Genomic DNA, 17,392 nt, shown 5'->3' with positions numbered 1-17,392 from the left:
TTTACAGATTTACAGGGTGGAAGGGACCTTGTAGGTCATCTAGTCCAAACCCCCACCCACCCAAGCAAGAGACCCAACACCATTTCTGACAGATGACAGCCCAATCTCTTCTGTAAAGCCTCCGGTGATGGAAGCTACCACAACTTCCAGTATTTTCCCGGGTATTGATGTTAGGCTGATTGGTCTGTAGTTTCCTGGGTCTGTCCCCCCCCCCGTGTTTTTTTTGAAGATGGGAATCACATCACCTCTTTTTCAGTCCTCTGGTAGTTCCCTGGTACTCCAGGATTTTTGAAAGATGTGGTGCAGTGTTTCTGACATCTTCCAGCTCCTTTAGAACTCTGAAAATAAACTGGTAGACAATGTTTCCATACCTCTCAATGGAGAATAGAATTTTAGGGGTGAAATGTAGAGGTTAAAGAGCAACCTAACGGGAAATCCATTCATACTCCTGCACCATTTGGAGGGTGTGTTCATCCCAAATTGGATAGCTAAATGTTATGGCGATTCGCAGTCCTCCAGGTCATGGTTGTCCCAAAGGTGCTTTTTCAAGAGGCAACTGGATTTTCTGTTTTTTTTGTTTGAAGACATTTCGTTTCTCATGCAAGAAGCTTCTTAGCTCTGACTGGTTGGTGGAGAATGGAAGGACTTATATTCCTTGCAGACAGCTGATCATTTGCATCCCTTTAAGAGGGTCCTTGAGGCCACTTGGAAGTTTATCTGTGTCCTCAGGATCACCTGAGTGGTGCAAATGGTTCCTGTAGTCTGCAATTTTTCCTCTGGAAATCCATTCAGACTCCCACACCATTCAAAGGGGGGGGGGGTCTATCCCAAGGTGTATGGCTAAAAGTTTAAAATGTTTAATTATGGGACAACCCTGACCTGGATGACTCAGAATCTCCATAGCTTTTTCTGCAAAGGCTGATCCTGGGACAATTGCAACCCTCAAAAACACGAGTAAGTTGCCAAATGTCTAAATTTTGATTACATGCCCATGAGGATGCCCCAACAGTTGTAAGTGCGAAAAATGATTATACGTCATTTTTCTCAGTCCTGTTGTCACTAAACAAATTATTGTAAGTTGAGGACTACCTGCAGTAAATGGGCTTATTTGTCCTATTTTACTTTCATTCCCTTTTTTTGCTAACATGCCTCTTTCTCTCCTGCAGACTGCCAAGAGCTGCTTCTGCCTGACCCAATGGCCTACACCATCAGCCCCACCCCGTCTGTGCCGGTGGGAACCCCAAATTGTGTTTGCAGAGTGGAAACTGTCCGTGTGTGTCAAAACCTTTTGGACAGAGATGTGACTTCAAAATCGGATCCTTTTTGTGTCTTATTTATGGAAATCAATGAAAAATGGACAGAGGTAAGACCCAAAGATTGTCCCGAGTCTTTCTAACTTGGGCTTGAAAGTCTTAATTCTTACAGGTAGGGGATGCAGTGACCAGGTGGGTCAGCAATGGAGCTGAGGCTGGAGATGCAGAAAGCTGAGGCAGGGTCCTGTTTATAGGATGCCTTCTTTCCAAAGGGATAGACAGTTTTGGCTTTTGGGGGCTGTGTCCATACAAACATGCCTTTGACGTCTAGTGTCCGATAGGTATTCCTTTTCATGTACCCAAAGGGATGTCAAAGAGAAGAAGGATGGAATAGAATGAAATATAATGCAGAATGGAATAAGAATGAGATGGAATGGAATGGAACAGAAATAAGAATAGAGTAGAGGTGAGTAGAGTAGAATAAAATAATTATAGAACAGAATAGAATAGAATAAGAATAGTATAGAGTAGAGTAGAGTAGAGCAGAGTAGAATAATAATAGAATAGAATAAGAGTAGGGTAGGGTAGGGTAGAGTAGAGTAGAGTAGAATAATAATAGAATAGAATAGAATAGAATAGAATAGAATAAGAGTAGGGTAGGGTAGGGTAGAGTAGAGTAGAATAATAATAGAATGGAATGGAATAGAGTTGGAAGGGACCTTGGAGGTCTTCTAGTTCAACCCCCTGCTCAGCCAGGAAACTTTACACCATTTCATACAAATGGTTATCCAATCTCTTCTTAAAAACCTCCTGTGATGGAACACCACAACTTCTGAAGACAAGCCGTTCCACTGGTTAATTGTTCTCAACCCAATTAATTTTTTTTAAATAAAAAGCCCTTCTTGCTCGAGGACTTTGCACTGTAGGCTTTTTGTAGAAACATAATTGTGGGCTGTCTTAGGCCTTTGATCCAAAATGTAATCTTCTCTTCATCTCTCTCAAGACTTCAGCACTTTGCCATCTAATTAAGATACGTCCTTACTGGGTCAGTTCTAAAATAGGATTGGTGGATCTGAGTGGAAATGAAATAAAGCTCATTCCGTGTATGAATATTGTCTGTGTTCATCTGGGATGAGGCCCAGGGGGGCAAGATGGAGGAATTGAGAACATTTAAATCACAAAAAGAGAGAGGCACACAGTTGCCGTCTTCAGCTCCATTCTGATCATATGCTTAAGAATTCAGTTAAAGTTGTTGCATTTAAAAACCTGATCAGCTTGTGTAGCTTCTTGTTGTTGTTTTGTGTGGCAATACGACTTGAACAATACGGCTTGAAGCTTAACACCTCAAAAACCAAGATCATGGTTGTCAGCAAACAACCCATTAATTTACCACTGATAAATTCAGAAGGAATACCACTAGAAAAAGATGAAAGGATGATGTACCTCGGTTTAAATTTGCGTGAAACATGATCAGTGAAGTAAAGACAAGGAGAGAAAAAGCTTGAACCGCATTTTTCTAAATGAAAAAAAGATCCTCTGCAGTCACAACATAAGCCTAAGACTGAAAATCAGGCTTGTCAGATGCTACATCTTTTGCATCCTGCTCTACGGAGTGGAGAGTGGATCGCTGACAGCAAGCCACTTGAAGAAAGTAGAAGCCTTTGAAATGTGGATTTACAGACAGCCGTTACATATAAACTGGGTTGACAAAAATAAGATATGAGGAGGTGAAAGCCAAGGGAAATCATCAAAGCCGTTAAAAAGCGATCGTTAGAATATTTCAGACATGGGATGCGACACCTGGAAAAATATGGCATCCTTCACTTCATCCTCCAGGGAAAAATTGAAGGCAAAGGAGGTCCAGGCAGAAGAAGAACTTCATGGCTTCAAAAATGTAAGGGAGCGGTTTGGACAAAACTCAGCAGTGCTTCTTCATGTAGCTGTTGACAAAAATAGGATTGCCAACATCATTGCCAATGATTGATGATGGAAGAAGAAGAAGAAGAAGAGGAGGAGGAGGAGGAGGAGGAGGAGGAGGAGGAGGAGGAGAGAAGAAGAAGAAGAAGAAGAAGAAGAAGAAGAAGAAGAAGAAGAGAAGAAGAACAACAACAACAACAACAACAACAACAACAACAACAACAACAACATATATTGCTTGAACAGACTGAATTTGTTTAGAATTAAGGGTACAAGTAGTCCTAGACCCTCAAACTGCAGTCGGGACCAGAAAAATTAACTGCATGCAGCATGCAAAAACCATCTTCCAGCACTTTTTCCTTTCCTGACAAATTAGGAAAGAGATTTTGACGTTTCCTCCACAAAACAAGTACATTATGCATGAGCAAAGCAAACTGATGTTTGTTTCTGTGGCTGCTCTTAGTTGGTCCTCCTTGTCAAGAGGAGATAGCAAAATAAGCCAGCAATCTCCCCTCCAGAGTTTGCTTAGCAAAAGAGTCTGACAAGTTCACCTTCTGGCTTGTTCCGGTTTTCAAACACTGGAATTATAAACTGAGGATAAATTTTGGCTGCAGAATTCGGAAGAATTTGGGTTATTATGATGTCTGCTTTGAGGGGCTGCCACAAGAAGAAAGCGGGGTCAAAACTGTTCTCCAAAGCACAAGACCGAGAAGAGGACAAGACAAGAACAATGGTTGGAAACTAACCAGAGAGAAGCAACCTGGAATTAAGGAGAAATTTCCTAACAGTGCGAACAATTAACTAGTGGAACAACTGGCCACCAGAATCGTGGGCGCTCCATCACTGGAGATTTTAACAAGAGACTGGACAGCCACTTATCTGAAATAGTATAAGTTCCCCTGCTTGAGACCTCCAAGGTCTCTTCCAGCTCATTCATTCTATTCATGTAGATGCTCTCCAGCACTTGAGACCCCCAAAAATGCCCTACCTCTGATGAGAGAGGGTTCAAATTGTCTTAACAGCTAACAGCTTCTCTGAAGTTGCTAGCAATGATTGAAGACACCTGGAATGTCTTAAAGCTAACATACTCCGTAAGCCAGTGTGAGCGAAACGTTTTGGCCCCAAGTGCTGAAATGAGAGCGCCAGAAACTGGAAGAGCAGTTGAGGAGACTGAGGTTCCAATTTCCGGTGTGCGCATGCGTGCTGGTCACCTGGTCTTCTTCCGTTTTCTGGCATGCTGCAAGCGCGAAGACCGGCTGGCCGAAGCACATGCACGCCCTGGAAACCAGAAGCTCAGCCTCCCGGTGCATGGATGCATGCTAGGGAGCTGCTCTTCCGGTGCTCCTGTGTGCACAAAAATCAGCATGTGCATGTCAGAACCCAGAAAATCATTGGGTGAAGAAAGACATACGTGGAGAAATGGCTCTGGGTGCCACTTCTGGCATGCATGCCATAGGTTCGCCATCACAGCCTTAAGCTTTTGGGGAGTAGCCGTCCCTTTTAGGATAATAAATAAGTTTGTCTTATGGTGGCAGGGGTTGTCGTTGCTTTGAAGGCTGTGTTGCTTAAGGGTCATTTTGAACTTGTCGTCATGTTGTGTAGCAAAGAATGTGGAAATTAACGAGGGCTTTGTTTAATAATGTTCTCAAGGCAGATGTTCCTGTTGCTTTCCCTTTGACAAAATGGCACAAAATGGGATGGAGAGGAATCAGAATAGGGAGGGGGGGGAACCATTGTTTTCAATGCAAATATAGTCCGAGAGAAGACAAGTTGTACTGCTCACCAGCTCCAAGCTGTAATTTACAAGCTGTTGGGATTTCTCTGTGGATATCTTTTTTATTTTATTTTATTTTAAGTGGACTTTGGTTTCTTGCAGCCAAATGTATTGCTACTTTCAGCAGTTTTGCAAATCTGGTAGCAACTTTGTTCTGGTGGTAATGGGCGGGGGAATGATGTACAGCTCAATCTGTCTTGCAAATGCTGTTATTAAATCCAGTTTCAATGAATAGAGTTTGTCAGCAAGAAAATAATTCAAGTTCAGAGAGTACTAAGGACACCACAGGTCTCCTCCTCCTCCTCTTCCTCCTCCTCCCTCCTCCTCCTCCTCCTCCTCCCCTCCTCCTCCTCCTCCTCCTCCTCCTCCTCCTCCTCGTCTTTTTAAGCCACACTCCCTCTAGCACTGAAGATGTTACCTAGTTTGGTAATGAAATGTCTGCAAGAAACACTCAAGCTCAGAAGCCCCCCCTCTCCTCTTCCTTCCTGCAAATCCCATCCCTTACTGGCATTGATAATGTTACCTAGTTTGGTAATGAAATGTCTGCAAGAAAACCAACAATCTCAGAGAGCACCAAGGACCTCTCATTTCAATCCCAAACTACAAATATTCTCCTTTATATGTATTTTAGAATTGTAGGGAAGGTGAAAAGTGTTTTTACATTAGTTCCTTCACATCTCCCCTTTTTAAAAAATACCACCTGAATACATGCTTAGTGATGTAGTGCTCAAGTCTCTAATGTAAGACCTGTTCCATAATATTTTAAAACAGTGCAGTGTTTTTATTTTTGCTGTGTTTTTATCTAAGCACAGTACAGACACTAATAAAAATTGCATTATGGACTCTAAACCTCATATAAATCTATCTACTTTACCGGCTTTATCTAATCCTAGCACGATCGCAATTTATATTAGTGGCAGGCAGTACAGATGATAAGAATATTTATTCTGGCTTTGAAAAAGCCCTGAGAACAAGGGAAGCATTATTTGAAGGGTCTTTTAAAACCTCAGGAAACCAGGCTGCATTTTTGGTTCAAAGGAGCTGGAGAAGTTTGAAGTGGCCAGGCTGACTTGAGGGAAAACGGAAGGATCTTGATTGTGACCGAGAACCTCAATTGCAATTTAATTATTCAAATGACTTGGTCTCTCTGAATGCATAGCCCAGAAAGTTGGCATCAGCAATTTCAACTCTTGTTCCCAAAGACCAAGAGAGAACGTATGGCAATGTTTCTCAACACCAGCAATTTTAAGCTGCAAGGAATTCAACTCCCAGGATTCTCCCATTTGCCTAGGGAATTCTGGGAGATGAAGTCCACATAGTTTAAAATGGCTGACGTTGAGAAACACTGAGGTAAAGAATTGATAGAACAGGGAATAGGATGCAATGGGTTGTGAGAATAACTGTTGTGGCCTGTCGGTTGCTGGCCCCTCCAGCAGCCGAATCAGAGGAGGAGGCGTGGGAGTCAGGGTCAGCATCAGGGCAACCTGAGAGCTTCGAGGGGGAAGAGGGAATGGAGCTGTCGGAGAGAAAGACAGAGGCAGAGCCTGGGCCGTCCATCAGCCCTCAGATAGAGAGTCAACAGCCCCCATGTCTGGAAGTGGCTGATGAGGAAAAGAAGAACAGCTCCATCCAGTGCCTGACGTGTGGATGCACAGAAGGCAGAGGAGAGGAGAGCAGTGGAAATCTATGGGCTGGTCCTTGGGACGGAAGAGCTACCGTTGCTAGCAAAGCCCACCCTAGCTCTGTGGATAAAAGGTAGAGGCAGAGTTGAATAGATGTGGCAGACAACTATTCATCTTCCAGCCAGGGGTGAGAAAGAAACTTTTTGCCAATGCTCCTGGTGCTCCTAATAAAAGAATCTTTGATTCCTAATAAAGGAATCTTTGATTCCTAATAAAGGAATCCTTAACTTCCATGGGTTGGGTGTGTTTGGGGAGCTGAGTCAGAACAGAAAACCCTGGGAGACAGGAGAAAGAGAAAACAATCCGACAAGAGAAACCCGAGTCCAAATCAGAAAAGTAATTTGAGAAAGCTCTCAGAAGGGACCCTACCTAATTCTCTGGAAAGGAAAGGCAGGGTTTGTCTGAGAGTCAGAGAGCAACTTTTTCAAGTGGTGTCTCTGTTTTGGGCTTCCTCACGGTGTGCGTTCTGATCCCCCTGGCTTTAGCACTGGAGCATTTATGATGCAGGCTTTATTATTATTATTTTATGTATACCATATTTTTTGGAGTATAAGATGCACCGGAGTATAAGATGCACCAAGATTTTGAAGAAGCAAATTAAAAAGGAAGTTTTTGCACTCTGAGGACCTCCCAAAAATGGCCCATTTTTTGCAAAAACGAGCCTGTTTTTTGTCAAAAAGGGGCATGAATAGCCTTTAAGGAAGCTTGTAGAGCTGGGGGCTGGGGGGGCAGAATTGAGCAAAAATGACCCATTTTTTGCTCATTTCTGTCCTCCCCAGCCCCCAGGAGCACTCTATAAGCATCCTAAAGGCTATGCAAGGCTATTTTGGTGATGGGCCAGGGTTTTGGGAGGCAAAAAAATGCTGTATTCAGTGCATAAGATGCACCCAGATTTTCAGCCTCTTTTTTGAGGGAAAAAGGTGCGTCTTATACTCTGCAAAATACGGAATATATTTTGTGGGATATTTTTAGGCAGCTGTTTCACAAAGTACCCATTGAGGAATGACAGGAACAAGGACTCTCTGTGAGATGCCACGAGACCAGGAAGGGAAGCAAGAACTGGAGAGAATTTGTAATGGGAAGAACACGGAGTCTGCCGCCATGGGAGGCTCATCCCAAGAAGAAGAAGAAATGAAATATTCTGAATGCTTCCTTCACATATTGTCCCTTTTAACTAAAGTAGCAGTGGCCTCAATCAAGGCAACACAGTGGTCAATCTTTAATTAACCCTAGTTAATTAGCTTTGCATGCTAAGCCACAGACCAGAAATGTGCAACTTTTTCCCGACCACAAGAAACTCCAAAAACAATCCAACAGGTGGGTTGCTCCTGGTTTGGCCCAGTTCGGCTGAACCGGTAGTGGAATTCAGGCCTGGGTCGCAGAACCAGCAATGACCCAGACCTGCCACACACCCCGAACTGGTTCCCTTGCTTCTGCTGGGCAGCCACCATTTTGGTTTTTAGTGATTGCACGTGCAATCAGTAAAAAGTCACCACACTATAAAAAGATGTTGAGACTCTAGAAAGAGTGCAGAGAAGAGCAACCAGGATGATTAAGGGACTGGAGGCTAAAACACATGATGAACGGTGGCAGGAATTGGGTCTGGCTAGTCTAGTGAAGAGAAGGACCAGGAGAGACAGGATAGCAGCCTTCCAATATTTGAGGGGCTGCCGCAGAGAGGAGGGGGGTCAAGCTGTTTTCCAAGGCACCTGAAGGCCAGACAAGGAATAATGGATGGAAATTGATCAAGGAAAGATTCAAACTGGAAATAAGGAGGAATTTTCTGACAGTGATAACAATCAACCAATGGAACAGAAGTTGCTTCGGAAGTTGTGGGAGCTTCATCTCTGGAGGCTTTCAAGAAGAGATTGGACTGCCTTATGTCAGAAATGGTCTTCTTTTCTCTAGCCCAGCCATACCCAAATTCTGCAACTGTTCTTCGTATGTTTTAGTCTCCAGGCCCTTAATCATCTTCGTTGTTCTTCTCTGCACTTTTTCCAAAGTCTCAACATCTTCTTTGTAATGCGGTGACCAAAAGTGGATGCAGGATTCCAAGTGTGGCCTTAACTCTAATGTTTTATAAAGCAGTACTAATACTTCACATGATTTGGATCGGAATAGCAATGCAATCTAAATGGCGAATATAACGAGAGCCGGATGTACCTCCATCAGTAGCTATGCTTGCTGCGAAGGAGTGGAGATAGGTCTGGAGTGGTTCAAAGAAAAGTAAGTAAGTAAGTAAGTAAGGAAAGAAAGAAAGAAAGAAAGAAAGAAAGAAAGAAAGAAAGAAAGAAAGAAAGAAAGAAAGAAAGAATATTTGTTTTTGCAGATGCAAGTGTATAGCATTCCATGCGCAGAAAAGCCACAGCCAACCATCACTCCCGGGTTTCCAAGTTCTGCTGTGTAATTACTACTAATACATAGCTGATTGCTTGATTGCTACCCTCCCAAACAATCATGTAGGAATCCGTTTGGAGAAGATAGCTTGAGCTTTTCTACGCTTTCTCCTCCTCTGACAGCTGCCTTGCAGTAACTCGCTGTTCCATTTCCCTACCAACCTTCCGGTATTTTTAGCAAAATTACCATATTGTGTTGTGCCTTTCCAAACATTTCTCTCCATTTTTTAAAAAATTTCTGCAGAAAGCTGTTTTTCCCCCTCCCCGCTTTTTTCTGCAACTTTCCCTCCCTCCTTCCCTCCCCGCGAGATAGACTTATTTCTAGCCTTCAAACATTGGCAGTTTTTGTTTTAACCTTTTCCCTTTGCCAACGCTGATAGATTTCAGAGTAAATAGTAAAAGGAGCCATTTGCAGTTGCCAACTGTAAGTCGGCTGTCACGGGAGGTAATGGGAGGGCTGCTTTCAAGAGAAAACGAAACCGCCGCTACCTTCCGAGCTTGATAAATTTGGGACTGATGCAAGCAAATAATAAGTCATCCTCGCCTTACGACCGTAACTGAGACCAGAACTTCCATTGCTAAGCAAGATGATGATTAAGTGCATCCAATTTTACATCTTTCTTTGCCATGGTCGTTAAGCAAGTTATTGCAATCATTAAGTGAAGCACGAGGTCATTAAGTGAATGCAGCTTCCCCCATTAACTTTGTTTGTTGGAAGCCAGCTGGGAAGCCAGCTAAATAAATAAACCTGAGAATAAGGACAAATTTCCTGACAGTGAGAACAATCAACATAAATTATCTTCGGAGGTTGTGGGAGCTTCAGTACTGGAAGCTTTTAAGAAGAGACCCATAATATTTTAATTATTTTAAACAATGAAATGGAATTGTTAAATTGTCCCAAGGCACGTTGGCTGCAGTGAGTTGTCCCATTCAAAGACTTTGCACCCATCACGTTTCTGAACTTCTCCAGTGCATTCAGTTGGAGCTCTGGACGATGCACAAGGCTGGATTGTAGGATTTGGGGGATTAAAATTCCCTCTGGAAGTCTTGAAGTTATGTGTAGTATGTCAGGCCTGGAAGCCATCTTTTGCATGGGACCTTCAGGCCTGCCACATTTACTACTGTGGAAAACTGGGAGGGGGGATTGTATGGAGTTGCGGAGATATATAGTCAAAATAACATTCCTTTCTCAGAGAGTCAAGAACATCTTGGCATGATTTTGGGAGGCTGTGGGAAGCATGAGAATGTGCCAGGCCCTCATGTGACCTCCACAGTGTCCAAAAATCATGCGTGAATGGGGAGAGCATTTGCATGATTTTTGTGAGAATGTTGTGAGACGCTTTGAGAACTGTTACGCAGCACTAGAAGTCAGGACTCTGACACTTTGTTCAGGTTCAAGAGATTCTTTATTGAGTACATCATCGGCACTTAGAAACGTGAAGCTAGCTCTAAATTATTCCCGCGCTTGTTGTTTAGTTACGAAATCATGTCCGACCCATTGTGACCCCATGGACAATGTTCCTCCAGGCCTTCCTGTCCTCTTCCATCCTCTGGAGTCCATTTAAGTTCACGCCAACCATTCGGTGACTCCATCCAGCCACCTCATTCTCTGCTGTCCCATTCTTCTTTTGCCCTCCATCGTTCCCAGCATTAGGCTCTTCTCCAGGGAGTCCTTCTTTCTCATTAGGTGGCCAAAGTATTTGAGTTTCCTCTTCAGGATCTGGCCTTCTAAAGAGCAATCAGGGCTGATCTCCTCTAAGACTGACTGGTTGGATGGCCTTGCAGTCCAATGGACTCAATGCAAGAGTCTTCTCCAGCACCAGAGTTCAAAGGCCTCCATTCTTTGGCTCTCAGCCTTCCTTATGGTCCAACTTTCAGCCATCCATTGCAACTTGGAAAACTGTAGCCTTGACTATACGTACTTTTGTTGGCAGGGTGAGGTCTCTGCTTTTTAGTCTGCTGTCTAGATTTGCCATAGCTTTCCTTCCTTCCCAGGAGCAAGTGTCTTTTAATTTCTTGGCTGCAGTGCCCAACTGTGGTCATGGTGGAGCCCAGGAAATTCTCGGGATTAGGGATAGTTAAAAGAATGAGATCTCCCCACCTCCCTCCCTTGTCTCTCAGGTCACATGGGCCAATCAGTCCAGTTGTAGGTTCCTGCTCTACTTCAACAGATGTCCATTGACATGACCTTGGTTCTCACGCCGGGTGGTAGATATTATGCAGTGGTGGGTTTCAAAAACTTTTAGAACCTCTTCTGTAGGTGTGGCCTGCTTTCTGGGAGTGGCTTGCTGGCCATATGACCGGGTGGGAGTGGCTTGCTGGCCATGTGACCAGGTGAGAGTTGCTTGGTAGTCATATGACTGGGTGGGCGTGGCCAACTTGTAAAATGTGGTGAAACTCACTTAACTTATCTTGCTTAGCAACCTTAATGTTGGCTCAGAAACTCTGGCATTTGAAGCACGCAAATCTTAAAACTGTCAAGTTACAAGACCCCGGCACCCCTAACCCTTTAGAAAAAAAACCCCAGGGGTGTTCAAACTTGACAGCTTTAAGATTTGTTGACTTCAATTCCCAGAATTCCTCCTCTCGCTCTTCATCTTGTTGTGTGGACGGGCGGTGGGAGGGAGCTGGAACTGGTTCTAAATGGCACGGTAGATTTGTGGAACCTCTTCTATAGAAGAGAGAACTGGCAGGAACCCACCCCTGATGTTATGGGTAGCCAGCTGAGGCACCACATTCCCAAGTTCTCCCCATGTTCTCCCCCCTCTCCCTTGAATGGCAGGCAAGAAATGAAGCAGAAGTAAGCTTGGCTTCAGCTGAAGTCATTTTGCAGATTGACAACTAGTTCTTTTGAATTGCATTTTGTTCTTTCAGGCTCCATTTCTCTCGTTCTTTCCCTGTGTGTACAGTTTGTATGTTTATGTATTTCCACATAGCGTGCATTGAAATGAGTAACAGGAAGAGTATAAGCAAGACGCCTTTCAGCATGGACTCTTCTGTGAGCTCCTGGTTGAGCAAGAGAGCGTTTTTTTCTACCGAGCGCTCAGCATGCCACAGCACTGAAGGTGTTTCTGGCATCTATTCAGTCAACGTGCCCAGATTGATATGATGAAATAATGCCAGTTTCTTTAGTTTGGGGTTGGCTTCCTGGTTGGCTTGGCCAATTTGATTGACTGGCACTTCCTGGATTTTTGGAGAAATGTCAAGAAGAGAATGTTTGAAGGCAGGTTGGGGGATGTGAACTCCTCCTTCCCTCTTTATTTCATAAAACAAGATCCTGCGAGGCTGAAAAACAAAATATGGAGCAGTGGAAAAAGATTGCAAGCCCAGCTTTGTCACCCCAAGTTCTGAAAGTTTTCCCTGCAAGACAAAGCATGAACCAGCCTTGGGCAAACACAAGGGCACAGCCCATTTACTTACAGTAAACCTTTATATCTATTTGAATATGGATTTCCTGATTTTCTTGGCCCTTGACAATAAATGGGTAAATGTAAGGATACAGCAGTGAGTTAGTATCTACCGTATTTTTCGGATTCTGCCCTCACCAGTCCCCAGGAGCACTTTGCAAGCCTCCCAAATCCTCTGCGTGTCTGTTTTTGCAAAGGGGGGGGGGTGTCAGTAGGCCAAAACTGCTGTATTTGGTGTATAAGATGCACCCAGATTTTCACCCTCTTTTGGGGGGGGGAAGGGTGCTTCTTATTGTGGGAAGTTAGAGACGGAGGGAAGAAGGGAGAGACGGAGTAACACTCCTTTTCAGGCCGAGACTGAGGTTAATCTGGGAGAGTCGGAGGAGGTCTGGAGGTGTGGCTCCAAAAGATTAATACCTCAGTCTCCAATAGGCAAGAAGGCTGGGTAATACCCACGTGTTACTCCTCCCACGCCTTCTCTTCGGAAACAGGACATTTCTTTCAACATTATATTCCAAAAAATACGATAACTAAACTCCATTTCATATGGTAGTTGCACCTCCCGTAGTAACACAGCAAAATATTTTTGGGGGGATTTTTAGTTTTTTACAGTCCCCTGCTCCTTTTTGAACTTTCTGTCTGTCTGTCTTTCTTTCTTTTTTCTTCCTTTCCTTCCTTCCTTCCTTCCTTCCTTCCTTCCTTCCTTCCTTCCTTCCTTCTTTATTTTTTTTTGTCAAACATGTATCAGATAAAATATATCAGTATAAACATGATTTTGAATACATGAAATCGATACGAATATAAAGGAACATTAGGACAGGAGCTGTAGGCACATTGGTGCGTTTATGTACACCTCTTTCTTTTGTTACGCTCTCTGTCCACACCAAATTTGGACCTATTCTGATTCAACAGAAAATGTGAGGCTCATTTACAGTCATAAGTTGAGGTCTATCTGTAGTTAAAAGAGACATTTGCCAGAGAAAGGGACACGGTGGCTAGGGACTTGGATAAGGGGATGGGGAAAAGGGGAATTAGAAAGTTATTGACGAGAAGGTTACAAGTTAGGTGAGCTATACACACACGGTTCAATTTCAGAAATAGCATCACTCTGTAGCGTTCCTTGCTGTGAAATCTCAGTGGAGACAGCAGAAACGACATTCCTGTTGTGTTTGTCGGCTTCCCAGGGGTATTGTAACAGTTTGTTCCTAAAGAAATAAAGATCCAGCAGACGGTTATGTAAACAGCCCATTGCAATCCTCTCCATTACCAGGGAAAGGACTGCCTATGTGAAGATACTCTGGATCTAGATTGGAAGTCGTTCGGTTGCTGAAGTTCTTCTGAATTCATCCTTTTCATTGAGATTGGGTCTTTATGGATTAGCCCTTGGGCCATATCAAAGTGCAAAGTTCCAGAAACAAATGGTTACTAAAATTTGATAAAAGCAATTTAAAATGAAATTTGATAAAATACAATTTCAAATGGAATCGGAATAAAAGACGATTTAAAATGAAATTGGAATCAAATACAGTCTAAAATGAAATTGGAATAGAATACAATAAATAAAATACGATAAAATTACATTTAGGTGTCACCTTTGCAATCTACCCCAATCAGTCAGACATATGCAGGTCTCAACCGAACCATTTTGCTTAAGTCCTGTGCTGTGTTAAATGTTATTTTCCGGTTCTGGCCACCCATAAGGTAAGTTGTTTTGAGATGAGGATCCCAATGGGTCATTCATTTGGTATATAGACCAGGGTACCATATTTTTAGGAGTATAACACGCACCAGAGTATAAGATACACCAAGATTTTGAAGAGGTAAATTAAAAATGTTTTGGCACTCTGCAGACCCCCCGCAACCCTCTGCACACCTCATTTTTGTGAAAAGTGGGCCATGTAGAGAGTTTGAGAGGCCTGCAAAGTGCTCCAAAGTGCTCCTGGGGGCTGGGAGGGGGGGCAAAAACAAGCAAAAAAGACCTCTTTTTTGCAAAAATGGGCTCATTTTTTGCCCCCCAAAAGGGCTTGCAGAGCTTTTAGGAGGCTTGTAAAGTGCTCCTGGGAGCTGGGGAGGCAAAAATGAGCAAAAAACGGCCTGTTTTTCGCTTGCTGTTGCCCTCCCCAGCCCCTAGGAGCACACTGGAAGCCTCCCAAAGGCTATGCACAGCCATTTTTGCAAAGGGGCAGGGTTTTGGGATGCCAAAAATGCTGTATTCAGTGTATAAGATGCACCCAGATTTTCACCCTCTTTTTTGGGGGGGGGGGGAAAGGTGTGTCTTAGACTCAGAAAAATATGGTACCTGTCTCTCGCCCCCTTAGCAATAGCAATAGCAGTTAGACTTATATACCGCTTCATAGGGCTTTCAGCCCTCTCTAAGCGGTTTACAGAGTCAGCATATTGCCCCCAACAACAATCCGGGTCCTCATTTTACCCACCTCGGAAGGATGGAAGGCTGAGTCAACCCTGAGCCGGTGAGATTTGAACAGCCGAACTGCAGAACTGCAGTCAGCTGAAGTAGCCTTACACAAGCAACAATCAAATCAACCTTTTCATTTCATTTTGCCTGGCTAGCGGGGTTTGATATGGTCATAAGACCAATCAATTAATAAGCGACTACAGAAAGTAAGGAATAGGCTCGGCGAAGGACCCCTTGGGGTTTTTAGGCAGCTACTGAGAAGCCCAAGGGGGGTTTGGGTGGCTGGTGTGAAAAGCTGGAGAAACTGTAAGAAAGCTGTGCTCAGATCCAGCAGGGGCTCTTTTAATCACTTTTAATTTTAAACAGTGTTATTATGCAATAATAATAATAAATAGAATAAATATATCAGTAGTATTAAAAGATCGACACAACCACGCTGATAAGTGTAGCAATACAGGAGGGCTGGTAATTGTTTTATGAATGGGGCAAGTCCCAAAACTTTTTGGTCATACAATATTACTGTAGTCTCCTCCAGTTGAAAAAAAAAGTTAAGGTAATTCAAATGTTGGCAAAGCAAAATCATTGAGTCTGTCCTCTGCACCTCCATACCTGTCTGGTTTGGCTCTGCAACCCAAGAAGACAGAAACAGACTTCAGAGGATAATTAGATCTGCAGAAAAAACAATGGCTACCAACCTGCCTTCCATGGAGGACCTGTCGAGCTGAGGTGGCACAGTGGTTAGGGTGCAGTACTGCAGGCCACTTCAGCTGACTGTTATCTGCACTTCAGCGGTTCAAATCTCACCGGCTCAAGGTTGACTCAGCCTTCCATCCTTCCGAGGTGGGTAAAATGAGGACCCGGATTGTTGTTGGGGGCAATATGCTGACTCTGTAAACCGCTTAGAGAGGGCTGAAAGCCCTATGAAGCGGTATATAAGTCTAACTGCTATTGCTATTGCTGTCCACTGCACGAATCAAAAAGAGGGCCATGAAAATATTTACAGACCCCTCAACTCCTACCCTAAAAATGCCACTATGAAGCACTGCACACCAAGACAACTAGACACAAGGACAGTTTTTTCCCCTGAATGCCATCACTCTGCTAAACAAATAGTTCCCTCACCACTGTCAAACCATTTACTAAGGCTGCATTATTATTACTATTACTATTAGTCTTCTCATCATTCCTATCACCCATCTCCTCCCACTTATGACTGCAGGGCTGTAACTTTGTGGCTTGTATCCTTACAATTTATATTGATATTGTTTGTTTCCTGATTGCTTATTTGTACCCTATGACTATCATTAAGTGTTTGTACCTTATGATTCTTGACGAATGTATCTTGTCTTTTTATGTACACTGAGAGCATCTGCACCAAAGACAAATTCCTTGTGTGTCCAATCACACTTGGCCAATAAAGAATTCTATTCTATTCTGTTCTATATTGAATCAAATGCAGATGTTTCTTTCCAGTGTGAGATGATAATATTTGTTGTCAGCCTCCATTTGTAAAAAATTCAGTCTTGCTCTGTTGATAGCTAGTCACACTTATTAATATATTAATTAATATTAAAAAGCACATAATCATTCAACAGATGTGAGAAATGCCCTTAACTTCTGAATACCCATCTACTAGTGCAGTTTGCAGATGCAACTTTGCTAAACTACGGTTTGGATATCTGGTGGGCCATTATGAAAAAGGAAGTTATTTTCAAACTGAACCTTACATAAGTGTTTTCATAGCAGTTCCACCATATGTCCCCAGCCTTAAATTACTCTCAAGGAAATATCATCTCATTCATAAAGATTCTTGATCAACTCATCCATTCTTTCCTTCTACTTTTTCTCTTTGTAGATCGACAGGACAGAAACGGCGATAAACAATCTCAACCCGGCTTTCTCTAAAAAGTTCATCATAGATTATCACTTTGAGGAGGTCCAGAAGTTGAAATTTGCCTTGTTTGACCAAGACAAATCAAGCATGCAACTGTACGAACATGACTTCCTGGGAGAATTTTCTTGCACTCTGGGATCGGTGAGTGTCGTTGTGACTATTCAGGCTCTTGGGAAGAGAAAGAGGGTAGAAAAAAGTGATGGGGAAGAAGGTTCATTCCTTAAGCTGGTGGGAGCCATTGAGTCAATCAAGCTGCTCAACCCTCTGACCAGGTCAAGAATCCAAACTGAAATGCCCCTGATACATGCCTCTCCATCTTCTGCTGGAGGACATCCAGAGAGGTTGGTCCACCATTTCTTTGTGATAACCCCTAGATTTAACAGATTAACAGAGTTGGAAGGGATCTTGTAGGTCATCTAGTCCAGTAACTCTCTGCTCAAGTGGGAGACCCTACACCGTTTCTGACAGATGGCAGTCCAGTCTCTTCTTGAAAGCCTCCAGTGATGAAGCTCCCACAACTTCTGAAGGCAACTTCTGTTCCATGGGTTGATTGTTCTCACTGTCAGAAAATATTTCCAGGTGGAATCGCTCCTTGATCAATTTCCAACCATTATTCCTTGTCTGGCCTTCAGGTGCTTTGGAAAATAGCTTGA

General features: G+C 43.3%; 1 protein-coding gene across 2 annotated transcripts in view; it reads left to right on the top strand.

The window, feature by feature from the left end:
* CPNE2 (copine 2) overlaps positions 1–17,392 on the top strand; it is a 135,271-nt gene that overhangs the window by 33,262 nt on the left and 84,617 nt on the right. For both annotated transcript variants that reach the window (XM_032230428.1, XM_032230427.1), the window contains exons 2-3: positions 1,167–1,363; positions 16,701–16,880. In XM_032230428.1, coding sequence (XP_032086319.1) covers positions 1,196–1,363; positions 16,701–16,880 — 348 coding nt within the window. In that variant the 5' untranslated portion in view covers positions 1,167–1,195. The remainder of the gene's footprint in view (positions 1–1,166; positions 1,364–16,700; positions 16,881–17,392) is intronic.

Source organism: Thamnophis elegans, chromosome 14 (assembly GCF_009769535.1).
Source record: "Thamnophis elegans isolate rThaEle1 chromosome 14, rThaEle1.pri, whole genome shotgun sequence".
NCBI lineage: Eukaryota > Metazoa > Chordata > Lepidosauria > Squamata > Colubridae > Thamnophis > Thamnophis elegans.
Note: the sequence above shows the minus strand (reverse complement) of the source record. Positions and strands in the feature narration are given on the sequence as shown.